Source organism: Mustelus asterias, chromosome 9, assembly GCF_964213995.1.
Source record: "Mustelus asterias chromosome 9, sMusAst1.hap1.1, whole genome shotgun sequence".
NCBI lineage: Eukaryota > Metazoa > Chordata > Chondrichthyes > Carcharhiniformes > Triakidae > Mustelus > Mustelus asterias.
This window is the reverse complement of record NC_135809.1, coordinates 117,757,745-117,783,841: the sequence shown is the minus strand read 5'-3', so window position 1 is coordinate 117,783,841 and position 26,097 is coordinate 117,757,745. Positions and strand designations below refer to the sequence as shown.

Here is a 26,097-nt window from a genome sequence, read left to right as displayed (position 1 = left end):
TGAGCTCTGACTTTTAGCACTTTTCACATGTCAAGAGAAGTCAAGTGTATGCATCCACGACTTCATTTTATGCTTTGCGCGTCTCTGTGAACCCCCCCCCCCCCCCCAACCGCCCCACCCCCGCCGCCTTTTCTTTTCCCTTCTGGTTGCGTTCTCTCTCTCTCTCTCTCTCTCCCTCTCTCACTCACTCACTCACACACATACGTTCTACTCCAATGGGATAAATAATGGAGACACCCTGAGCCGAGACTGGTGCTACCTATGTAACCTCAAAACAGGCGCCGAGGGGTTGCTTTGGAGTTTACTGATCTGTGCATTAATAGTCGGGCAATCAACAAATGTAGTTCTGGTGTGTGGTCAACTGCGAGTTCATTTTCTTACATTCCGCCTGATTTTCCGGCATCTAGTGCAATGGCACACAGTCTATTGGAAATTATCAATTAAAATGAATGGAGCTCTCGCACTAAGCTGCTGTAAATCAGACGCACAGTCTCTCCCTCTCTGCAGAATGTGAAATGTGCTTTCTCTGTTCTCTCTCCCTCTCTCTCTTTGCAAAACGTCCAAGCATCTCCTTCAGAGGGGGAAAAAAGTTGAGGTTTAACTTATTACTTCCACCAGGGGAAAAAAAGCTAATAACAGACATCGGGCAAACAAAGGGCGCGTGGGAGAGGTTTGTGAATGTTTTCTGTGCAGACACTTCAGACCGATTTACCAGAGCCTCGAATCCACAAAGTAAATGTGTATTTAATCGGCGCTGTCAATGGGAAGGGATCTCTCCTCTTTAGTTAGAACAACATTAACAGGGATAGATAATTTGTGTTCATTCTTCATTGACTGGAATATTTGTGTTTTTTCCCCATAAAAGTTTTAAAGATGGAATATATATTATACGCCCATAGCTATTGAAATTGACTACTTTACAAAAGTCATCTTAATGTGGAGATGGGGGGAAAACATTTTAATTTAGGTTCATCCACAGTGGTAATCAAAGCAATTGAATCCTCACATTTTAATATATTAGTTATCTTCCAGCTCTTACTTCTTAAAGTTCTCAAAATGTTCAATTCATGTACGATTACCCTTTGGAAATTTAGGAGCACTTTATAATATGTACATATACCCCACATGGTCGCGCATGTAACATTGGTGTTGTTTGACCGAATCCTGTGATAAAGTTTTTTTAAAATGTAAGCCAAGTCTATCTATCAAACCTTCCCCAGCCGGCAGGGAGGACGGAGGCAGCAGGGAGCACTCTCCCTTGTGCCCGCTGGCCCGGCATGCTCGCTAACCCCTTACTTTGCATAAGGAAATATTTATTTGTGTGTATTTGCATGCGGTGCCTAAAACCGTGTGGAGTGATTAGTGGGTTTGAAAGAGTGCATTTCCCGCTCTGGTGAGGCGCAGGGAGGAAGTGTTTTGCTTGCGGATGATGACAAAGGTCACCCTCTGCTAATGGGCCAGTGAAGTGAAGTGGAGGCGAGGCGAGGCGAGGCGAGCGCACCTCCTGAATTCAGACATACATTAATCCAACTAGCACCATCTGCAATCAGCTAGGTGTGCTCTCTCTCTCTCTATCTCTCTCTCTCTCTCTCTGTCTCTCCTCTCTTGTCTTTCTCCCCCGTTCTCTTGTCTTCCCATCCCCGCGTGTTTCAACAACTCCCCCTCTCTTTAGTGACAGCAGATTTTATTGTCAATCTCTGTCTCCTTCGCAGGAATTTGCCCTGTGTCTCTCTGTGTGGAGAAACTATAATCCACTGGCAAGTCTTTAAAAAAGTCGCCCATCATATCCCATCTTAACTGTTTACTGGACGTGTTGACACACAGAATGCCCCGTAAAGGTGAGTTTATTTGCTTTCCTTACATCTAACTTAGTGCATTTTTGGGCATCTTATTTGACATTTCTTAATCGCAAGGGAAATATAAGTTTCCTTTAGCTTCCATCTATGATTTATTGTCTAACTCAGATTTACTGAAACATGATTATGGATTTTAACGAGATTTTTTTGTCATTTGAGTGCTATTTTGAAATATTGCCTTGCTCAAACGGGTAATTCTAAAGGGGCACATATATAGAGGTACAGCCCTTAGGAAAGCCCAGTGGAAATTCAGCCCATTTTCGGGTCGTTGCATTAAAAGCCATTCGCTGGTCCTAACTTGTGGATTGCTGTTTTTTTGTATGTGTGTGTTCCCATCAAGCCGCTCATTCTCTGTTTGACTTTTATTAATGACCACAGATTAATTTTAATCGGATTCGGCGGCCACGCATCCCTCGACTTTAACATTCAAATAAATAATTTTCTCAACGATGCACCAGAGAATTTAGTAAAATCCACCTCATTCCCCCCCTCTAGGCAAATGTTCCTGGGAGGCGACGCGCAATGTGTTTGAGATGCTGTAATGTGGGCTTGTCTAATGTCATTTTTTCTGCGTGTTTATAAGTAGTTGATGTTTATTAATGATAAGAAAGAGTAAAATAAGTCACTTTAGGCCAAAGCTTGTTGTTTGATGAAGATGCAATGACCCGATGATGCATAGTGTCAGTTTGAATTAAGCAATCAGCCGATTCATTAGTGCCGTTTTGCACCGGGTGGAACTCTGTACAAGCATTAGGGCTTTAATATATATATATGGTTATTAAAGTGCCTTTACCTTGTCGAGAACCATTGGGCTCAGCGAGTTAGCACCAAACCTCATGTGTCCATGTTAAAACACAAATTAATTGAAATGAGGGCTCCTTTCTCGGCTCGGCTTCCCAGTCATTCGATCAATATATTCCCACCGCTTCAAACCAAGATCCTTCTGTATCACAAACTTTGTTTCCATTTTGCTAAATAAACCCCCACATTTATGGCCATTTAAAATGAGCATGACGTGACGATACACCTCAGTTTGTGATATATATTTGGTTGGTGGGGGGGGGGGGGGGGAAGAATATTAATAAGCACTCGTCATTTGGAGCGAAAATATTGCATCAAATTTCTCCTCAGCGACAGGAATGAATTAGGATAGTTAACGTTTAAGTACAGACGGAGGCGGGCCTGCCTCGAGAAGATTTAAATTGCTTTCACTACTCGGCATTGCAATAAATTATTGAGCCGTCTCTCACCTTATTGTCAATACATCTTCGAAGTCCTGGTCGTTAAAAATAAGAACCGGAGCAGATTTCTCTCGATTGTGGACTTACGAGAGCTTTTATAAACAGGCTGCTCGCGTCTTAACAGTTAGAAACTGGGGAAATCTCGGCGCAGGTAGGAAAGAGATGTACACGTTTATCTAATGCACAAGAAGTTTGCTGCGATTTCCTTTTTGGTAGAAATCTCAAATGTGAATATAGTTGGGGTGGGGGGATGTAAAGTCTGAAAATGAAATATGGAACAGAGGCGTTATTGTGAGATTCAAGGGCGTGCTTTTAGATATAATTCAATACTTCATGACATGTAGTCTCGGCCGGCGTTGAGCGAAGGCTGGGCCGAGGTGACATTTGCTTTGGAATCGGCACTAAGATACAATAAGATGGCATTCGGTGGATTTGTCTTCTGTTGTTAAACTTACATATTAATATATACACGAGTATAATATATACATACATAATTAGCACAGATATAAAGAACGATACAGTATTGCCTCTTAGGCTGGGCCTTTAACTGCTTGTTCAGCACTTGTTTTCATCTCTGGAGGCGTGAGGATAATATACAGGCTTCAAATTCTACTCCTGAAATCTACCAGGACGCGGTCGCTTGCTAATTTCTTTGCATGCGTATATATATATATTTTTTAAATGCATAGTGAGAAGACAGTAAAACGGCATGTTAACTTTTCAGTCATAAATTGCAATCCCAGTAATAAGAAAAACATATCCGCTGCCTGCCGCCGAAAAGCCCCACAGTCAAAAGGAAGCATTTTTTTAAAAATAAAAAAAAAATTGCACATGTTCACGGCCCTTCCTTAAAGCGAGAAAGCACAAGTGATCTTCCTGGAAGTCTGGCGATGTTTTCCGCTGGCTGCAGTTAGGAAAAGTTAAAACGCCCGGGCTTCTCCCGCTCTGCCCAGTCCTCAGGATAATCAGATAGTCACTCTAGTCTGTTGTAAATATTTACGCAGGGAAGTCTACATGCTGGGAGAAAGTGTTTGTTTGAAGTTTATTTTTTCCCCCGTGTGTGTGCGAGCAGGAATAGATAACAAAGCTAGTCTATAAATTATTTTCCGGTGGTGTGTGTGTGTGATGAATAGACAGAAGAGGGGAGGGAGGTATAGCGAGCGTCCAGGAATGTAGGTACAGATGTGAGAGTGGGGTTGCTTGGGGAGGAGGGGTGCGGGGAGGAGTGTGGGGGGTGGGGGGTGTAATATGCGTTATAGTTATGGTGGGTAGAAGGAAACAGAATGAATTATTTCGAGAAAGAGGTAAAAGGAAATGAAAGCTGGCCCATTTCGTTATTGTACCCCCTTTTTTTCCAGCAAACCCCGTGAATAGACCCTTTATTGTAATTGTCTCCTCGCAATTGAGCGCCCCGCGGAGCTGTTGTGTCTTTTTACAACCCTTAACAACCCGATACCAGCAACATGATTACCTCCAGATACTCATAATAGAAATTACTTGTTTTATTCTGCTGGTGGGGAGTGGGGGAGGAGAGGGGTGAGGGAGGGAAATAGCAAAACAAAACCCCCCCAAAAAAATTCTACACACCATTCGATGTTGCAGAAAGTGTCCCTCCGTCCACTCCCCCCCCCCCCCCCCCCGCCCTCCCCCCCCCAACCAACCAACTTGAATGAGTGCGAGTTGAAGAGTGCGCTACGTTTAGCTGGACGCTGTGTTGCTGGTTGGGGAACCCGGGGGTGGGTTGGGAGGGGGGGTGGGGTGGAGAGAAGGGGAGGGGGGGGGGTGTTGCTCTCTGGGTTTGGGCTGTGAGTAGAATAGAAAGCATTGTTCACTTTCTGTAGCCTTTGTCGATCAGTGTTGACCCCCTCCCGCTAGTACTTTTTAAGCAGTGAGGCGAGGTAGACAGCGTGTGTCAGAATACCTAAGTGCAAAAGAGGATCTAAAGAGCAGGGAGAAAGTTAGCCGAGTAACTAAGTTCAAAAGTACGTTATAGAATACAGTACAGAAGTTTTTTTTTCGTGTGTGCAGAAAACCTTGTCTGTGGATGGGCACCTCTCCCCGCCCACACCGCCCCCCCCCCCCCTCTCAAAATCCATTGAACTATTGAGTCATCCCAAGTAAACAATGCAGAATAACATACAGTACATTCAACGGTGCAATATCATGTTTACAATAAGGCGTCCGCCCTACACCAGACACGAACGATCCGCGAACAAAACATATTCATAAGCGATGAAAAATGAGACAATTTCCCGAGCAATGGCAATCACAACATAGTGTTCCCAAATAAGAATCCGCAGTGATGGGACCAGACCACATGTTGTAATACAAGAAGATGGAAGGCCGTGCAAGCTGGCAAAACACTCCTGGACGGGCATCTGTCAAAAAGTTCCTTGAGTTCAATTAAGTTGCTTTGACTGTGGACCATGTGAGATAGAATTCAGGCGGAAATTCTTAACGCTTCTTCAAAGTGTCTTGATTGGGATTGGAAAAGGGGGGGGGGAGGGGTGCGGATGGGGGGGGTGCAGTTGGGGGTGAGAACACTTTGCCCAAGATGGGGACATCGGCTTAAAAGGGCCGGTCCCCGTCATAAAGCTTGGGCATCCTTTAAGCGACCCCGTCAGGCCCAAAACCAAACACCTTTAACCGGTGGTTACCGAATCCATAAATATTAATTCTGGTCCTAAATAGGGAGTTTCAGGAAACTGCACCAAATAATACATTTACTGACAGCGCCCGCCAGCTTGCCATAATAAACTTTTTTTTTTGTTTTATCTTTTTTTTCCATAGAGGGAAGACTTTAACTAGTATCAATCAGATGCCCGTGGTCACAGACTGTCAACACAGGGTTCAGGCAAGTTTCAAATATTATTGCATTCGAGTCGCAGTTAAACATCGAACATTCAAAGCAGCGCTTAGTTCCAAAAAAAAGTCATGGTTTTTGGTATTAAAGGTTTATATCATTTGTCCGCCCGCGGGTTCTGCGTAACGCCTATGTATTGTATTCATTAATCGGTTCTTTAAGATTGTTCCATTTGAAGAATATTTTAGAGTCAGATTTCTCAGAGATTGTAGATGTTTCCTTGATTGCCTGTAACTTCGCCCTGATTAACGCAGAGTTTTATTACTATCAGAATAGAGTAATCAAGCCACGTGGGACTCTGGTGTAACAATTCAACATGCAGAACAGTAAGTGATGCCTCGTGTATTTCTCTGAATCACCTAGAAATGCCAAATATTCAAGTGTGTCAGGAAGAGATCGCTCCCTCACCACCCCCCCCCCTCCCCCTCCACCCCCCACCCCCCCCCCCCAACTTCTCTCCAGCACTTTAAGTGTTAAGGCCGAATAATGCAGGTTCCATAATTAATAATAAAATGCACGCCTGCTTTCACTATAGCCAGCCCTTCGCTGGCAATGTTCAGCGTTAGCATGTAACACGAGAATTGCTGGGATGTAATCTCTCTGTGAGTGTAAGAAGGGTTTCCAGCTATTTATTGCCAATGAATGTGGTGCTAAACGCCAAGTAAAATGACCACCTGAATTCGCCAGCTGCTAAAAATGTGAAAAAAAAATGATGTGATCACGTCGATTACCTATGGGCCCTTTTTTCCCCCTGTATGAACCACTTCATTTATACATCTCCGCAGTCCCCGAACTCCACTACAAAAACCCCAATGTGGTTCTTTAGAAGCGCGCACGTCTTTGTTCATTTCCAGGGCTTGCTCTCTATCTGATTATTAATCGCAGGCATTTGATCCAAATTCCACACACCCAAAGTTTAAAAAAGAATGAACTGATTTGTTTCTCTTTCATTTTTGGAAAATGTGTTTAGTTGCTAAAGTACATTGAAACCTCCCCAGAAACAGCATTGTTTAGAACGAAAATATAAATAAAAGTTCGGATACTTGTGCTCAACCTAAATGGGTTTAATTGAAATAGGTTGTGTATGTGTGTGTGTGTGTGTGTATGATCGAGTAAGCTGTTGTGCGAATTGCTGAGGAGATATCATTCGGGTGAAGCCTTTAGTTTGTTTAAAGGTCGCGGCGGGCTCTGCGCGCTTTGTGCTAATAACTCCTGGGTGTATATGCTGTATAACATCCAAATTGCCACCATATGTTTTCGTATTAGATGACTCGCAATAGAATACAGGGCGCATAATCAGTGCCACTGGGCGATTCCTCCACGCCTCAGTACAGAGACTAGTGCAGCGATTAAGATGTACCTTTCTGAAACCAACCCCTTCCCCCCATCCCCCCCCCCCCCACCCAAAAAAAGTGTTGCTTGTACATGTCCTGCTCTTGAGAAAAAAATAAACCCGGAAACTTGCACGTGGAAGTGTGGGGGAGGGGCGGGTTTGAGGTGCAGTAAAGGCCTGAGCATTTGTTAGTCCTGTGTAAGGTACACTGCTTAATGCATACCGTGCCTTTTGATAGGAAACTCGATCCTCCCACACATAACTGGGCGTCAGTGCTCCGGGTACCTGGACTGGCGGTTTTGTTTTAAGAGGTTCACACCTATTGCTGTTGTTCATGAATGCCAATCTTGTTTCAGAATTGATGTCCTGTTTGGGTGTGTGATGTGTGAATCATGTTTTTTTTAAAAAAGAAATCACCATACCTGCAACTATCGTATTTCAAATTTGTGAGAAATTAGCACGGAAGTGTCCTTTTGACATTTCCCCCCAAGGGGGAAAAAAGTGCATTATTTGTTGTTGGCTTGATTTAAAATAAATGCCCAGGTGTCAGAGTAGGATAAAGTGAGTTAAAGGGGGGATGTGTACTGGTGGTTCTAATGAACAAATACGTTTTCAAGCGTACACACGATAATGGACTATGAATGTGTACTGCATATGCTTTTTAAAATGTTGAATGGCCTGGCATTTTTTTTAGAGTAAAAAAAATTAAATGGTTGGCTTTTTATTTGCATCTTTAAGCAGTGTTGATTTAAGTAGGGCGCGCGTTCCCGGCGTCGTGATCGCGCCTAGCCCCCAGGCAACCTTAAAATGAAGCCGTCCTTTAAGGGTAATGAGTTTAGTGAGAGACACTATGAATGATATACAAATGCGGACAGAAAGGGACGTTTTATCATGCTACTATTTGTCGTGACGATCCGATTTTCAAAGTGGAACAGTGTCATAAAGTGACAAGCCTGCCACAAGTGTTCGGGGCTGATCTTTTCAATTATCCTTCCGTGCACTACCCAGGGAGACTTCCGCTTATTTCTAGAAATTAAGCTCAAAGTTGACGAGCAGCTAGCTTGATTTTCGGGACAAATGTCAGCAAAGCTCATCATTTTCCCTCCTATATTCGGAGCTTATTTATGGCTAAGTGGCTGGGCTTTTTGGAGCCAATTTAGCAGGCGCTCCTAGGGAGAGGAGAACAGGTTCTCCATAAGCCGGGAGCTTCCTCCAGGGACACGGTTAACAGCCTGAGTTTCAGGTTCGGAATCTCCATAAGCTTACAATTACTGACCCTTTGCTGTCTTTAACAGGCAGAGAGAATGACTTGTTTTTTTTGGTGTATTGGAGAGCTGTTGTACTTTCGGGAAGATTACGTGTTATTTGTAATATTGGATTCAGTTGATCTTGCATTGTCAGTTTGTTACTTGCTCGAATGGGCGCCCTCTCATTGGGTTTGGAAGTAAAAAAAAAATCTTGTTTCTGTTGGCTTAATTTGCTGCCACGCCAAGTCTGGCTCGAGTCGTTTATTGCCCTTATCTGGGGTTTGGTGATTTGTGAGCGCACCCGACGCTCTCGCTCGTAAGGTACCCCGGGTTGATTGGTGTTTCGAGTTAGAGGGGCGCGTTTATGGGTCAGGTCTGGTTTTGCAAGTGGGATCGCCGGCGGGATTAAGGACGGGCACTGTGAGCGAGCCGGGCTTCACACTGGACGCACCTCTTCCCGTCTCGGCTGCTGAATATGTTCGCTGTTACTTTACCCCTAGGTCACAGCGGAGTGAATCAACTCGGCGGCGTTTTTGTCAACGGTCGCCCACTGCCCGATTCGACCAGACAGAAAATAGTGGAACTTGCTCACAGTGGCGCCAGACCCTGCGATATCTCCAGAATCCTCCAGGTAACAAATATCTCCGTTAATAAGTGTAGCTTGATATCATTGGAAATGGATCAGAAAAAAAAGCAGAAACTGCATGCAGATGTCACAGTGTTACCGTTGCATATGCAATCAGCTGATTGAATCATTTTCTAGAAGGGGTTCTCTACAATCCAAAAATGCTTCCTGAAAAATTGCATTCGTACCTTCAAAGTAATTTCTTTCAAAATTGGCAAAACAAAAGCAAGAAATTATCTTGAAATGATTGAGAAATGGTAAGATTTCCCCCTGCCAATTAAGGGTTTATTTTTGTATTGTAGACCCAATGTTGATGCAAAAAAAATAAAGTTTGAAACTTTTTAAAAAAAAATAACTTTGGCACGTGCCAGCAATTCTCAATGCAATATTGGTACGTTTCCCATTGCCATTTAAGGTATATTTTTGTATTGTAGACCCATGCTGATGCAAAAGTCCAAGTAGTGGATAATCGAAAAGTAAGCTCAACATTGTTTAACTATATTTATATATCGATATAAATATATCTTATCAAACACAAAAAAACATTTTCTTTGTAAAACTAATTTTTTTTGACAGATTTGCTTTTTTCTCTCTCCCCCCTCCCCCTTGAATGATAGGTTTCCAACGGCTGTGTTAGTAAAATCCTGGGCAGGTATTATGAAACTGGATCCATCCGACCCAGGGCAATCGGAGGGAGTAAACCAAGGGTAGCGACTCCTGAAGTCGTGTCCAAGATTGCTCAGTACAAACGCGAGTGCCCGTCGATCTTTGCCTGGGAGATTCGCGACAGATTGCTCTCTGAGGGAGTCTGCACCAACGACAATATACCAAGTGTAAGTACAAACATTTAATTAACTTTTAACCGAGGGAAGGATTTATTTATTGCCACTAACGACTGCTCACAGAAACAACGCGCTATTTGCTCTAGCATTTTTTTCACCTCTATCCACCCCCCAAAAAAACATATGTGTGATTACATTATCAAGAAGATCGCAGCCATGGAGACAAAACATACTCTCCCTCAGGCATCGATTATTCATCAAATGAACATTTCCCGTGGATTTTTAACTCCTAGATTCTGGCCATTAAAAATAGGATTGAAATAAAGGTTGCCATCCTCTCCGATAGATTTTTTTAAAAGATGCAATGAGAGGAAGTGGGATTATTTAAATCCAGCGAAAGTGTGGAAGATTTTGCAATCCTTGCGATTATTTTCAACATTCCTCTTGAGTTGTGTGCCATTTAACTTAATGCAACGCACGAATTCAATTGGTGTAACTCCAATCCCAAGGTTGAGACAATTGATGTGCGTATATATTAATTAAAGACGATTATTGATATTTACGATTACTTTTATTTAGTTCTGCTTATTGATATAAAATGAAGGTGAACGCATTTATTGTCAAGTCTTTACGCAATATGCACAAAGCAGAGATTGAATTGAAATGCATTTCAAAGATTAAATCCATATCGATTAGATTATTATAGTTCTTGCATATGCAGCCAGATTATGTTTCAGTCAACCAACTGCATGGATTTATCGCGCACATTTGTGAATTTCACCGTTGAAAATTGTTCACTTTAAGAGCGGGAAAGATATTTAAGAAGACTGGCTGATTGGCTTTCAGGTGTCATCGATTAACCGAGTCCTTCGCAACCTGGCGAGCGAAAAGCAACAGATGGGAGCAGATGGGATGTATGACAAGCTAAGGATGCTGAACGGTCAGACAGGTGCATGGGGTACCCGGCCAGGCTGGTATCCGGGCAGTTCGGTGCCAGGACAACCCAACCAAGGTAAGGGATACTGCGTGGCTACACTTACAAGGGCCGGCCGTTAAACGGGCCGATGGATGATCCAATCGAAAGCTTTCCTGGGTGTGTAGTTAGATGTGATGTACAGAGATATACGGCGATTCTGGGCAGTTGTTTAGCAAACTGCCCACACTGGGTTAGGGTGAACATCTCAGTAAATTAAAAGGTAAAGACCAACCAAGCAGTTCAGGTGCACTTTATCCAAAAAGCTTTTCGACACAATGGGTCATTTGTATCGTTGGTATTTGCTGGTCATCTGCTCTGACTGTCAAGCGTTAGGCGTTCAGATTCCTCTGCTGCCATCCTTTCCTTCCTGAGATTCGACAATTGCGTAATTAAATTTATTCTAATATCTAAAAAAGCAGCGAATCAGAGGAGAAAATTAGGAAGTCAAGCATTAGGGACGCAATTAAAGGATGTCTTTTCTATGCGAAATACCAATGGCGCTATGCAAGGGGACACATGAAGGAATGCATTTTGTCCATGTCAAGGTTTAATTCGTGTCAGAACACTGAAACTGCCCAGCGCCTATAGCGGGCAATTCATCTGGGCGCCCGCTATAAGCGCTAGGGACGATCGGACCATCAACACCTTAAATTCGGGAAACTCGTCCCCAGGTGTTCGGCAGAATAACAATCGGTTCCTTTCAGGCGAATCGTTCAAACCATCTCACGGGTGCTGCCCTGTCGCAACCTTCCAGTTCAGACAAGAACTATGGAGGCTCATGTTTATAGCATTCCTCCCGAGAATCCGCAGAGCGGGTGCGAGGCCAGTGTTGGAAATGCCTTTCCATCCAAATTGGACAAATCATTGCTCCCACTGCCCTGACTGTTAAAATGTGACTAGATTATCCACGGTACATAGCTCCAAATTTATAATCATTATTGTGAAAGCTAACACGAAAGGTCTGGTTAATTACAAGAGTATATTAAGTTTCATCTTTTAATATATCAATGGGGAGAAAAGACATCACCTGCAATTAAAATCAAGCTTGAACTGCGCAGCAGCGCTGAGCCTCAGTCAGGGAATCTCATGATGATTGCTGCAAGTAGCGCGGCCTTTAGCCAACAGCAGAACAGTGAATGTTCAGTAGTTAAAGTGACCAGTGAAATATTCAGTTGGAAAGGCCAAAGAGGAATGTAAAGTGATTTTTTTTCCGTTGAAAATTACATTTTGATCACTGGTCAGTGGCTTTTACCTTGAACAATTCGGCTGAAGGTTGAGGAAGTTGCAAGTATGGTCAGAGAGGGCAAGAGAAAGGAGGGTCGGTGCAAATTAATCTATTTAGGAAGCTTTTCTGTTAACTACACAACCCGCTATGTTGACAGCACAACTCAGAACAAACAACGCCTGGGTCACTCATTTTGGCAATGAACACATTTTCTTATGTCGTTTAATTTACAAAGTAGTTAGTACAATATATATTTTTTTGGTCAACCGTATTCCGCTATTATAAGAATACAAGTGGACAAGGTCCCGAGACCTTCCATTATTATATATAACCTCCTTCACTTGAAGTCAACCGAGCAGCTGACGTCGTTCATGTTTAAGGTTAGCTCATGTTTATTATCGCGATAGCAGCGAGATAATTTGCAGTGTAATTGGATGTGATGTTACTGGCTGGGATGGAGAGAGGGGTGGAGGTTGGGGGGGGAGGGGGGTGGGGGCGGCGGTGGAGACCGACAAGTGAATCATTTTCTGTATCCTGTGTGTCATTAGTGAGCCTGTCCGTGACAGTCATCAGCCTAGGGAGGAGGTGTCCCGTCCACAACCTGCTTTTTGTTCGCAGAATCAGCAACAGTGCGCGGAATATATTGTACAAAGGATGTTTCAGCCACACGCAAGAATTTGTTATGGGAACAATTCTGTCGCTATGTAATTGCTCATTAGAGAGCGTTTTGTTTCTCATTAAGCAACATGAATAAGCGTCTACTTCTAGGAGACAGCTGTAGAAATGTTACACATGAGACCCCTGGACACCATATCGCACCACTTGCCAATTAGACATGTCAGCTTTCTGAGAAGCAAACAATATAAGAAGGGCACAAGAAAGATACACAGCAGCACATTGCTTTCTGTAAGATATCCCCAGCTTGTTATAGCACTCTTAATGAAGCCATCGACACAACTAACAACGAGTGTATTGGAACACAAGGGCGCTTTAAAAGTCCAAACTTCTAAACAACTTTAACTCTCCGCTCATCACAGTAAGAGTACAAACAAACCTGGGAATGCAACCATTGCTGAGTGACTGGGTAGCAGTGTGACAATGTAACAGTACAGTCATATCTTTCTGGGTGCCTTGAATAGGCCTATGTATTAAATGTAGAGAGGTAGCGAGGTCCCAATATTAACTCAATAGCTGAAACTTACATCCAATGCACTTGTATTTCAAAAGCTTGTGTTCCTTTTAATCTTTTGATTGTACCAGACTTGTTGTGTAACTGCCAGAATTAAATCTGGGAATACAAAAGTAGGTGCTCTGGCGTAATTTGAATATATTGCTGGATAAGGGCGATTACAAATCATGTTTTAAGTTACTACAATTTCTCGATGCAAGAGACGGGCCAGATTGTATTTATTCTATATGTGGCTATTTAAATAGTGGACCAAAAATCGTTTCGATGTTCCATTTCGTTCCACGCTGTATGTGTTTTTTTTAACCGGATTTGGGCCTGTTTCGTTTGGCTCTTAACTCGAAGTGACGGTTAAGGCTGTCTAGATATTTTAGGTGAATCGTGCAGATTGGAATCCCTAGGGATAGCTCGCGAAATCCAAACTTGTTTACTGCAATTATACGGTAATGATGTTAGTGGAGGTGGGATGTTCTTGACAGTTGCTTTGAATGGTTGGGACCGTGTAGGCCGCGGGCGGAATCATGTCGAGCTTTGACTGCTCCACATTCGGACCCTTGATTGTTGTTTAATAAATGCACCGTTTCTGACAGACTTTAATGAGCGACTGTCAACTCGGGCCACACAACATACTGTCTGCTGTTTGGATTCAAAATAAAAATCAGAACAACAAATATTTGCAGGCACGACAGAGTTAGAGCGATAGAATCAAACAACACAAGAGGACGCCATTCAGCCCGTCCTGCCTAGCCCCGTGCTCTTTGATCGAGAAATCTGATTGGTCCCACCCTCCCCCTCTCACTCCATTGCCATATAAACATTTCCGTTTCAATTGAGTTTCTTGATAACTCAATTTTAAGCACTATGCAATATTCTATTACGATCAGCATCACCCCAAATAGATCATTCGGTCATGATCACATTGCTGTCTGTGGGAGCTTGCTGTGCACAAATTGGCTGCCACGTGTACTTGAAAAGTACCTCATTGGCTTTGGGACATCCTGGGGCAGCGAAAGGCCCTGTATTTGTGCGAGTCTTTGTTTACTGAATTCACGAAATTAATTGATTTATTATTGTCCCATGTATTGGGATACAGTGAAAAGCATTCTTGCTCGCTATACGGACAAAACATACCGTTCATAGAGTACATGGGGAGAAGGAAAGGAGAGGCTGCAGAATATAGTGTTAGAGTCATAGTTAGGGTGTAGGGAAAAATCAGCTTAATATGAGGTAGGTCCGTTCAAAAGTCTTCGTCTGAAGCTGCGGGATTGTATTGTAGAGCGATGTTGCATGCGGACAGTTTGCAGCGGAAATAACATCATATCATCTACTCTGCGGTAATTTCTAAATCAGAATTGGAAAGTATAATTTAGGCGGGGCGATAGGAAACCTAAAGCCATACAAGTTTAAAAATCTCAATCTTAATTGCAATATTAGTTTTGACCATTAACTTTATTTATTACTGTGCGATGGCACCAGCGATAGGCAAACGCGTAATCGCACACTCTTCCAACAGTAATTTGCTCTGTTAAATTGTCTCGGAAAGCGGAGGACCCAAGTTGTAATCTGACCCATTACCTGCGTCACAGAGACACTGAAATAATCGGAAAATACAAACTTGTAAAGACCTTATTAGCCAACGACAAATTACCAGGAAACTTCTTTCGGCTTTTCCTGACATATTTCCTTTATTCACTATGTTATGTACTGCCCCTCTGACCAGCTGCCTCCACCCGCATTTCCAAGTTATGCGTTTGACACTTGGGTGAAAATAACATTTGTTATGTCTGAGTGACTGAGGCCAATCAGCCCGTTAAGACCCAGAGAGTAAAAACAAAACCTATTAATATGGTTCTTTTTCGCTGCAGCTCTCCGTAAATAAAACGCTAACGAACTTTTAAAAGAATCCACAAGGGACTCAGGGGCGTTCTCCCAAGCTTTATCCCAATTAGCTAAACAAATCGTGCAAGTGATACCACTGGAAACGGGAGAAAGTCTGATTTAATTCCATATTTCTTTTGAAACATATGGAATAACTCGAGGAGACAATAATTGCTTTAAAAGTGTGAACGAAAAGTGTGCTAACTGGTCTATAAGCCTTTTTGTCTTTGACCAGTAAAACAGCAGATATATCCCCCAAACGATTAGCGGGAATCCTTTCCCAATATCTATACAGTTTCTGAATTCTTCCCAACCGTTCCGCACTCCCAATCCAACACCCCCCTCCCTTCCCCTTCCCTCACCGCCACACAGCCCGCCACCCCCAACCTCGTGCCGGGATGTTTGAACAGATTTTTAAAAGTCCATTACTCGATGCACAAGTCAGGGTTAGGTCTCATAGGGAGAATATGGTTTCAAGCTGATTCATGTCAGGCAGCTGCGGGAAAAAATAATACCAAGTATCAAGCCTTGACAATAGTCTAAGAGAGACATCTCTATCAGCCCTACCCTTCAATCAGGGGAGTGGGGCATTCTCCAGCGAATTAGGGTTTTAAGGATCGCGGTGACAGTTTTTTTTCTCCACCCTCTTATATGGCTAAAGCCTTCTATAGGATTTAGACACTTTCCCTTTCATAAGGTTTGTGGTGTAGGGCAGAAGCGTTCCTCGTCTGAGCTGGAAGGCTGCAAAGAGCCGCAATTCGTTTGCTATCTCCTTGCTTGTTTTCCGCGTGAATGATTAAGACACTAAGAAACTAAGGAATGATTTTATTTCCCAGCGCCTTATTGTAGAAAACAAATCCTAACCCCAGCGTCAGTTGGTCTGGCTGTGGGATAATAGGACACACATTTATCCTTCTCTTTACGGATTAGGAGTAACAGCACCAGGGACCGGGGCATTCAATTGCTTCTTTAAGAGATTTCGAACTGCCCTCCCCTAAAATAGACATAAAAGAAAGATAACTTAATTGTCTGTCATTTGTTTGTGTGTGTGTGTGTGTTAAATTCCTGTACACCCTTTCTATCAAAGACAACTCAGGAATAATAGGCTTCTATCTGAAGCGACTGACAATATTGTTGGGTTTTCGTTCACCTGTTTTCAAATATAATATAAAACAAGATGGGATGCTTCAGAACTGAGCTGTACATTGACTCGTGGCGTTATGTTAAACATAAGACGCAAGATTCGTTACCGTATTCAATTTGGACTAAAGGGCTCTTTCGTTTAACGGCAGATTTTGTTTTTTGTTTCGAGTGTTGGCCTTCTTCATTCCCGACTGTACATCCACAGTGTTTGGTTCACACCGAGCAGAACTGGTAGCGTCAGTGTGCGGTTAGAAAGGAAACCGAAGGAGCGATTGGGAATGTTTAGACATGGCAATGGGTTAAGAACAGCAGATGCCCCACCAACTAGTCAGAGGAAATCGGCCAGTTGGGGCCAGTGGTTAGAAATTCGATTGAAGAACAGAAGCGCGTCTGACTTTCTTGTAGTCAGATCGATAGTCAAAGCAAATAATTCGAGATCTAAAAAAAACATTTAATCGTGTCTAGGATAATGTGCAGGCTCCACATTCCCCAGCAGACGGGTCCATAGGCTTGGGAGGGCAAAAATGGAAACAATGAGAACTGCAGATAGTTGGCGTCGTCAAAGGCCATAATATGCCATAGATTAGCTCTTTAATTCGGTGCAGCTAAAATGGACATAATAATGTTCTAAAGGGAGAGCCACAGCATTGCGTGTGAAGGTTTTATTTTCGAATCTGAGCTGAGTGAGATTCTCTCCTTTTTTTTCGTTGTATAAACAGGTCAGTGCAATAGAGTCCCATTCACACTGCCCCTCCAAATGCTTCGGTCCATTCTCCTCCTATAGAATGTTTAAGCCTAAATGGCGTTGAACAGTCCAACTCACAGGACAGTGATTAATGATAGCGTCGGACAAAGGTTAACATACTTCACTGAAAAGTCTGTTGACTGTGGTCATTGTGGGACAATGTGGAGCACTGCCTGCCTGGAGAGAATCCTTTTGTTGTCTTCCCGCGATAACCAGCGATTGTATTCTCAAAATTCTGCCCACGAAAATTTGCCAACCTTCTGGCCTGAGACTTTAATAGTTTCCGTCCCCTGTTGGTATTGTGCGCCTGAAAGGCTATTCAAGTGTTGGCGGCCACTGCAATAGACATGAAAAAAAACGCCCATATGGTGATTAGAAAGATGGACAAAAATCTCTATTTTAAGGGAAATTCCTTAATCTTCAGAGTGGTACAATACAGCTGACAAACAGATTTCTATAAATTCCGAGGGAGCCACGTTTTAAATACAGGCAGAGAAGAGCTAGATCACATCGATCAACTCAACATTCTGGAGGAAGAACAAAACGGGTGGTGGGGGGGCGGCGGGATATCGGGCGGGGTGGGGGATATCGTAAACTATTGATCCGAAAGACACACGATACAATCATTCTCATTGGGTTACCATCGCGCTTAAGGGGATTCGACCCACCACTAATCAGATGAAAATTGCTATCTCATAAACCTGGCAAAAATATCACAGCTGCAATGTTGACAGAGGTTTGCAGGACTGTGCTTGCATTGTTGCAAGAGTTTGCTAATGTGGAGTGTATGCTGACAGTCAAGACTTCTTGCAGACTTGATCAGCTGTTTGCCCACTCGTTGCCCCGTTGGTAGTGGGACCTGGCATCTGGAGAATGGGGTCTTCCTCGGCAAACCGGGCATCGGCTCTGAATTTATTACAGCACTCGTCACAAATTCTGTTCCTTTTTTAAGTACTTGTGTATCACAAGTAGTGAGCAGCGGTTTCTTCTAAATATAAGAAAATTATAGGCTGTTATTACTGATGATATAATTGCACCCGTGCTTAGCAACTAGGGGCCAGGATTATGAGCTTTCATTACAACATTCTGGTTAAATCAACGAATGGAGAAATTCTGGAGTTCGAACTTCTGGAATGTACAGTCTAGAAAGTTAACAAGTCAAACTTTCGATACCACGAGCAGAGCAATCTCTAGGAATAACTAGGAGTGAAGAGGAAACTCTAAGCTCACGGTTCCACTATAGAGGCACTTTCAGGTCGTTGCTTGCATAGTATCTGAACAGGGCAATGGTCAGGCTGGACTTAGATTGGTTACCCCTCCCCCATTGAGAGCAACCGTTTAAAGTTTATTATTAGTGTTAGAAGTAGGCTTACTTTAACACTACAATGAAGTTACTGTGAAAATCCCCTAGTCGCCACACTCCGGCGCCTGTTCGGGTACACTGAAGGAGAATTTAGCATGACCAATACACATAACCAAAGGACCCCAACGCCAACGCTTACTGCAAGGTAGACTAGCTTCATCCCAACATTCACCAGGACCCTATGCCAAATTTAGTAAGTTGTTAGAGGTTCCAAAATGGCTTGGCTATTTTTAAAGGGCGGCTTCGCACTGAATGTGCGCCCCGTGCCAAACAAAGTGGTGTGAATCTATCTGCTTCAAGTGGTTTCACACCTGGCTCCAGTGACACCGCCAGGCCTGCGAGCCGGTGCCCAAGGAACATGGTGCACTCCTTATGGAGGCTTGAAGTTTCATTGTCCCTTTCCCCATCTATCAGCTTCAGGTCACTTTTATTGAAGAAAATTCAATCAGCGGTTTGTTTGTTGGTTACTTGCAAATGGCATAGAATATATGGCATGTCACTCGGCCCAAATAGACTATGCTAGCAGAGAGAATGGTTTGTGTTGGGGGAGGGGGCGGGTTATTATAATGAAATACAATTAAAAGTAACAACAAGATCAGTTAATGGGGATGAAATATTTCAATAAATTCAACATTTTGATCTTTTTGAACATTTAATGGTGGACACAAGACTACAGAAGAGGTTGGGCCATTAAATTAGGGTTGCATTTTGAACAGACTATTCAGTGATAGTTTGTTTTACATCATTTGCGAAACTCGAGCACATTTATGAATGAATGGTCTACTTGTGCCCTGAGTTATTATTGGGACTAATATTCCCATTGACTTAGTTAGTCCCTAAAGGAAGCCGAGAGCCTTTTTAATGTGTTGCTACTTCCTCTGCCCATGCTCCAGATGGCTGCCAGCAACAGGAAGGAGGCGGCGAAAATACAAACTCCATCAACTCAAACAGCGACGATTCAGATGAAGCACAAATGAGACTCCAGCTCAAAAGGAAACTGCAGAGAAACAGAACATCTTTCACCCAGGAGCAGATCGAGGCCCTGGAGAAAGGTAAGGATTCCAGAATAAAGAACAAAGCAGCACAGGAACAGGCCCTTTGGCCGACCAAGCCTACCCCCATGTGGTTTCTATCCCTCTGTCCGCCTCCCGTTTATGTATCTATCAAGATACACCTTGACCGTTGCTACTGTGCCTGCTTCCACCACCTCCTAGGCAGTGCGTTCCAGGCACCCACCACCCTCTGTGTGAAACATTTTCCTCTAAACCTCTCCCCTAAACTTACCCTCCTCTCACCTTAAACCCGTGTCCTCTTGTAGTCGACCCTTCCACCCTGGGAAAAAGCCGCTGACTATCCACCCTATCTACCCTCTCATAATTGTGTAGACTTCTATCAGGTCGCCCCTCAGCCTCCGTCTTTCCAGTGAAAACAATCCAAGTTTATCCAACCTCTCCTCATAGCTAAAACCCTCCAGGCCAGGCAAAATCCTGGAAAACAGGGCAAGGAAGGAAGAGTGAATGAGAGGGAGTGCAGGACAAGAGGGCGAGAATAGGTACACCAGCCTGAGCCAGATTGAGAGAAGTGCGACCTTCGGCTCTTGGAGATCTCAATTTCGTACCAACCAACAAAGAATTTTCTCTTCCAGAATTCGAAAGAACTCATTATCCCGACGTGTTTGCCAGAGAACGATTAGCGGCCAAAATAGATCTCCCGGAAGCTAGGATACAGGTAAACCATCTTTCTGAATGTGACTCAACGAGTTAATCTGACAGCATTGCAAAAAAAAACACTTGAAGCTCTTTGGAATGTTTCCAACGCATGGTAAGCTAGATAAATGCAAGACTTTATTTGGTAATTTCTTTACTCTGAGACTTCAATAACTTTTGAACTGCGTGTCAATTTTTGTCGGTGATTTGCACAAAGAAATGGACTTTCCATCGACTTGAGCCAGAATATAGGATGCGAATTTGAACCCCACACTGTGCAAGGCTGGAGTGCCTATTAACTGGACTGCACAGGCAGAAATCCAACCTCAAATTTGTTAACATCCTACTTTTTTTAAAAGCTCGTTTTCAAGCATTTATCCACAGCTTTCTCAATAGTCTTTTCGTTTAGTTGTGGAGGCGCAGTTGGTAGCGCTCTCGCTTCTACACAAAACAAACTTGCATTTCTACAGATAACACCTTCCATGATCACAAAAGGTTCCCAAAGCACTTTAGAGCCAATCTTAGTACTTTTGAAGTCGGTCATTGTTATAATGTTGGAAGCGCGGCAGCCAATTGCACACAGCAAGCGCTGGCAGACAGCAGTGAGATAATGACCAGATCGCCTGGTTTTCTAATGTTGGGTGCAGGAGAAATCCTGGCCAGGGCACCGGGGCTAACTCCACTCATCTTCTTCCAAATAGTGTCATGGGATGTTTTGTCCACCTTAGAAAGGGGTCTGGGCTCTTTAACATCTCATTTGAAAGCCTCCTCACTTGTACACTCTTGTGCTCAGTCTCTGGAGCGGTACTTGAATCTATAACTTCGAGAGTACCACAGATTACCCTGAAAGAGTTGAGTCACTCGGAGACTCAAATCCTCCACAAGTGACTTGAGCTCAAAAGTTAGGCTCACATTTCAGTGCAGCAGTGGAAGCAGTGTCTGCGGTACCATTCTCTTTTGAGATGCAATGATAAACCCAGCTGCCGCCTGATCTCTCTGGCTGGATGTTAATGATTCTTTGATACTGTTTCAAAGAGGAGGGGAGTTTTGCAGGTTTCCTGATCAATAATTATCCTCAAAACAACATCACAAAAAATGATCTGGAATTGCTCATATTGCTGTCTGTAGGACATTGTGTGTGAATTGTTGTTTTGCAATATAGCAAGGGCGATGATGATGTAACGGTAATGTAATTAGGCGAGTAATCTGGAGGTCCAGGTTAACACTCCAGAGACAAGGATTCGCATCCCACCAAGGTGACGTGTGGAATTTAAATTCAATGAATGAATCTGGAATATAAAACTAGTCTCAAATTATGAAATTATCGTTGACTGTTGAACAAGCCCATCTGGTTCACTAATGCCCCTTTAGGGAAGGAAATCTGCCGTCCTTACCTAGTCTGACCTACATGTGACTCCAGACGCACAGCAATGCCCTTTTAACTGCCCCCTGTCATAGTCCAGCAAGTTAGTTGGTTCAAGGACAATTAGGGATGGGCAACAAATGCAGCATCACCCATGGCAACACCCAAGGTTGCATGGTGACACAGTGGTTAGCACTGGGGCCTCACGACGCCAGGGACCCGGGTTAAATTCTGGCCTTGACTGTCTGCCTGGAGTTTGCACATTCTCCCCATGTCTGCGTGGGTTTCCTCCGGTTTCCTCCCACAGATGTGCATGTTAGGTGGATTGGCCATGCTAATTTGCCCCTTGGTATCTCAACATAAGATCAACAAAGAACATGTATAGGTTAGGGGCTCAGCAGGGTAAATACTTGGGGTTACAGGGATAGGGCCTGGGTAAGATGCTTTGTGGGAGAGTCGGTGCGGACTCGATGGGTCGAATGGCCCCTCTAGGGATTGTATGTCTCCTGAAAGAATAAGCAAACAATAACGCAGTGAGTGCACTTAAAACCTTGGATCTGGCAGCTGAGGCTCAGTTGGTAGCAGTCTGGCATGAGTCAAGGGGTTCAAGTCCTGATCCAGGATCTGAGCCGAGCTTTCCAGTGCAGTGCTGCACTGTCGTAGGAACTGTCTTGGACGAGTCTTTTAAACTCAAATGCCTGCCCTCTGAGGGGAAATGCACCGTTCCAAGAAGAGGAGACAGCTCTGACTAATATTTACACCCAAACCAACAGCACAGAGTGTCTGGTCACCATCACCTTGCCGCGAGACCGTGCGGACTGGTCCCAGACAGCTCCTGCAACAGTGCGGCACTGCATTGTAAAGCTCAGCTCAGATCCTGGATCAGGATTTGACTCGGGCCCCGTTTCCTGCATTATAAAAGCAACTACAAAAAAGAATAGGAGAAAGGCGCTAAATGAGGCAAATCTTTTATTTCCTTAAGTTTGACATTAACTCACCTCTCTCTCTCCCTCCCACTCCACTTTTCCTTTTGCAGGTTTGGTTTTCCAACAGAAGAGCAAAGTGGAGGCGGGAAGAAAAGCTGAGGAATCAAAGACGACAAGCCAGCAACACCCCGAGCCATATCCCCATCAGCAGCAGTTTCAGCACCAGTGTTTATCAACCCATTCCACAGCCCACCACTCCCGGTGAGGGCAACGCGCCGAGTTCTATCCCTGGCTTATTCCAGGCTGCACAACAGAAATATGGTCAGAAATGCCTATGTGTGCGGGGGCTAGGGGGGTTACTGAAGCCGGCATATAATCAATAACAGAATTACAAAAATAATGCACTCATTAAAAGAGGAATGAGTTAAGAGAACAAGAAAGTTACAGCATTTTCCCCTCAGATATATTGAGGCTAATGTTTTATTAATTGGCAAATCAACGCACGTTTAATAAGAAGGTTGAACGTCCGCCATGAACAGAATTGTAATAAATTGAATACTCAAGACTCGGTAATGATGATTTCCCGAGAACCGAAAAGTGCAGTGATTACAATAAGCGACCATGTTAAAATGTTATCTGCTTTTGCGGCCCATTTGTCCCCAGGCCCCCGAGGGCATCATAAGAATAGAAATATGTTCTGCGTGGAATTGAAAGTCTTAATTGGGTCAGGGCTAATAGGATGCATTCCTTCTCAGCCGGAGTTTTCCCAGTATGTTTTAACAGTGATTTAATGTAAGGACTATCTGATAAAAGAGGTAGTTATTTTCATTTATTATTTAAATCAAGGTAAAAATTGGCCTCAGTTGCCTCTGGGGAATTTAACCCTGTGTCAGGCCATGTAACGAGGACAGGACAGATTATCAATACATATTGAATCATGTTATCCCTTGAAATTCTGTGCAATTAACTATGTGAAAGATGTTGCTGAAATCCGGCGGGCCGGAATTCTCCCTTCCCGTCCGCCATTGGAATTTTAGCGGGCGGGTTGCGGACAATGTGAAACCCCATTGACAGTTTGGCGGGAATTTCCGGCTCTTAGACCAGCGCGGCCGGAGAATTCCGCAAATGTGTCACTGTCAATGCGTCAGAGAGTCATGGAGCCACCTCCAGAATCCCACTACCACCCACCCCCTAACCTACATACAGACAACATAGTTTAATAGCTAAATCAGTTGGGTATTATAACACCAAGTTGCACGGGTCAGACAAATGCCTGGTTGTGTTATTAATCAACGCTGAACCGGGTGATCCCCAACCCGGCTGGTCAGGAGATAGAAAAGCATCGTCAAAGTTCCCACTGTCCGGTTGCAGCGGTTGGGAGAGCATGGGGATGGACATTCAGGCGGAGAGCAGGCTGACCTAGCTGTGACAGGCCCCACGTTAAACCACAGAGAAAGGGCAGTGACTTGAACACGGACTGGGCAAAGGGAAATTATGGATTCAAATTTCAACATGTAGTTGATGGAAGCAGTCAGTGTGGTAGATAGAGAGGAACTCTTTCCTCTGGCAGGGATTTTTTTTTTAAAACAAGAAGGTTTAAGGTTCGAGCAAGGCTACTGAGGGGGTGATTTCACACAAAGGAAATCTGGAACTCACCACTCGAAAAGCTCGAGGGCGTTGTGGGGGTAACTGACAATGTTAAAAATGAAATTGATCAATTGTTAGATCATTGCTGGGTGAGAGAATAGTGAGCCGTGGAACAAAGGGGCGAGTCACAAGCCAGTCACGGTTTAATTGAATGACAGAACGGGCTCAAGGGGCCGAATGGCCACTCTTCTGTTCCTACGTTTGGCCACATTCACCAGGCAGAGACCCGATATAGTGACAACTGATGGGCAGGGGTGGCGGGGAATGTCCAATGACCAAACCACCCGTCCTCTTTAGGATAATGCTGGGTTAAATGTGTTAAATTAAATCGAATTAATGCATTGGTTTGTCAGTCTGACGTCCTGTCCCTCACCATTGCCTCTAACATAGTTTCGCTTCCTCTGTTTTCAGTGTCCTCTTTTGCCACAGGTGCAATGCTGGGTCGGGCAGACACATCCCTTACAAACACTTACAGCGCACTGCCACCGATGCCCAGTTTCAGCATGGCAAACAACCTGTCTATGCAAGTAAGTATGGAGCAGAGCAAACAGAATCAACAGCCATTAAATGCTTTCTCTGCGGCATGCACAAACGGATCTTGTGTTTTCCATTTGTTTTTCGAAAAGTCGCCGGTGTCCAGCCAAACGCCGTCTTACTCCTGTATGCTGCCCAACAGCCCGTCAGTTAATGGACGCAATTATGATACGTACACGCCGCCTCACATGCAGTCACATATGAACCCCCAGTCCATGGGCACCTCGGGGGCCACATCCACAGGTAAGACCTTGAGGAGACCCACCGCAAATACTTCAGCGCCTGTTAGACCAGCACTAGCCACATTTGAGTGGACCACTTGCTCACCCTATTTCTCACCGAGTCAATCTCTGTTAAGAAGATTATTCGTATTAACCACTCATTTCGACCGTTTTAAAACCTCAACCCTTAATGAACATTTTGGGGGGGAAAAAAACACACGCATTGATATTGAATCATCAATGGATATTAATAGATAACGTGTTCGGCGAGGCACTAAGCGGCCATTTGAATTTGGAGATTGCAAGATATGCCCTTTTCTGAACAAAGTGTGACAATCGGATCACCAGTCCTCAAAATCTACTTTGTGCGCATTTGAGGTAAAACAGGAGTGTTGCATTTCTGCAACCGCCCGAGTCAATTGTGAGCCTTGCGGCTTAAAAATAGCGACAGGGCTTTTAACACAAGTGCGGCAAACATTATTAACGATTCCCAAAGCCTCTGAGGACCGGAGCGCTCAAGTCATGCAAATAAACAAGTTATTATTATTTTTTGGAACTGTTTGGGGAATTGTCACTCACCGGCAATAAATAAAGACTTGTGTTTTTCTTCTGATTTTGTTTTTGTAGGGATTTCAAATTTATCTCGTTCAACAACATCATTGTTATTGATGTAAAATTAGATTTTAAATAAATAACACAATCATTGCGTGCAAAATAAAGTAAAAGCAGTAGGGTTAAGATTATTATTATTTTTTGTGCGTGCGTGTTTTTAATGGTGCTTTTGATTTGATTTCCCAGGACTAATTTCGCCCGGAGTATCTGTACCTGTTCAAGTGCCAGGAAGCGAACCGGACATGTCTCAGTACTGGCCCCGATTGCAGTAAAAAAGGGAGAGCGGATAGAGAGAGAGAGACTTTGGCGAGTCGGATGCCCAGCAGTATTTGTTTCTGAGAGGAGATTCTGAAGGTATACTTTGTTCTGGGACTGCGCCCGTTACACTCACTTTGAGAAGACCCAAGTGGACTTGTGTGGTGCCCGGCGTGAGAAGTCAATTGAACAAAACGTTCTTTTCCCCTTCCCCCACTGAAATTCTTCACTCGGTGTATTATTTGTAAATGGGCATTTCTGTGTGTTTAAAGAACAACTAGGCTCGATGGATATTTGACACACGTTGGCCATGGGATGATTCACAAGACGTCATGGTCAACATAGGCGGCCACCTTGTTAGGCCAATATC

The 26,097-nt window shown here is 43.8% G+C and overlaps 1 protein-coding gene across 8 annotated transcripts; it reads left to right on the top strand.

The window, feature by feature from the left end:
* The first annotated feature begins 1,825 nt into the window (after window positions 1-1,825).
* LOC144499196 (paired box protein Pax-6) lies at window positions 1,826-25,744 on the top strand. Of its 8 annotated transcripts, XM_078221302.1 has the most exons (12): window positions 1,826-1,838; window positions 6,232-6,286; window positions 9,041-9,171; window positions 9,600-9,641; window positions 9,783-9,998; window positions 10,794-10,959; window positions 19,357-19,515; window positions 20,109-20,191; window positions 22,569-22,719; window positions 24,517-24,632; window positions 24,732-24,882; window positions 25,659-25,744. In XM_078221302.1, exons 2-12 carry the CDS (start codon window positions 6,277-6,279, stop codon window positions 25,742-25,744), a joined length of 1,311 nt encoding a protein of 436 aa, XP_078077428.1. In that variant the 5' UTR covers window positions 1,826-1,838; window positions 6,232-6,276. The 8 variants fall into 8 exon arrangements, with proteins under 8 accessions (XP_078077428.1, XP_078077430.1, XP_078077431.1 ...); XM_078221304.1 differs by lacking the exon at window positions 9,600-9,641; XM_078221305.1 differs by lacking the exons at window positions 1,826-1,838; window positions 9,600-9,641 and adding an exon at window positions 11,736-11,738 and having other exon boundaries at window positions 6,277-6,286.
* Window positions 25,745-26,097: the final 353 nt, after the last annotated feature.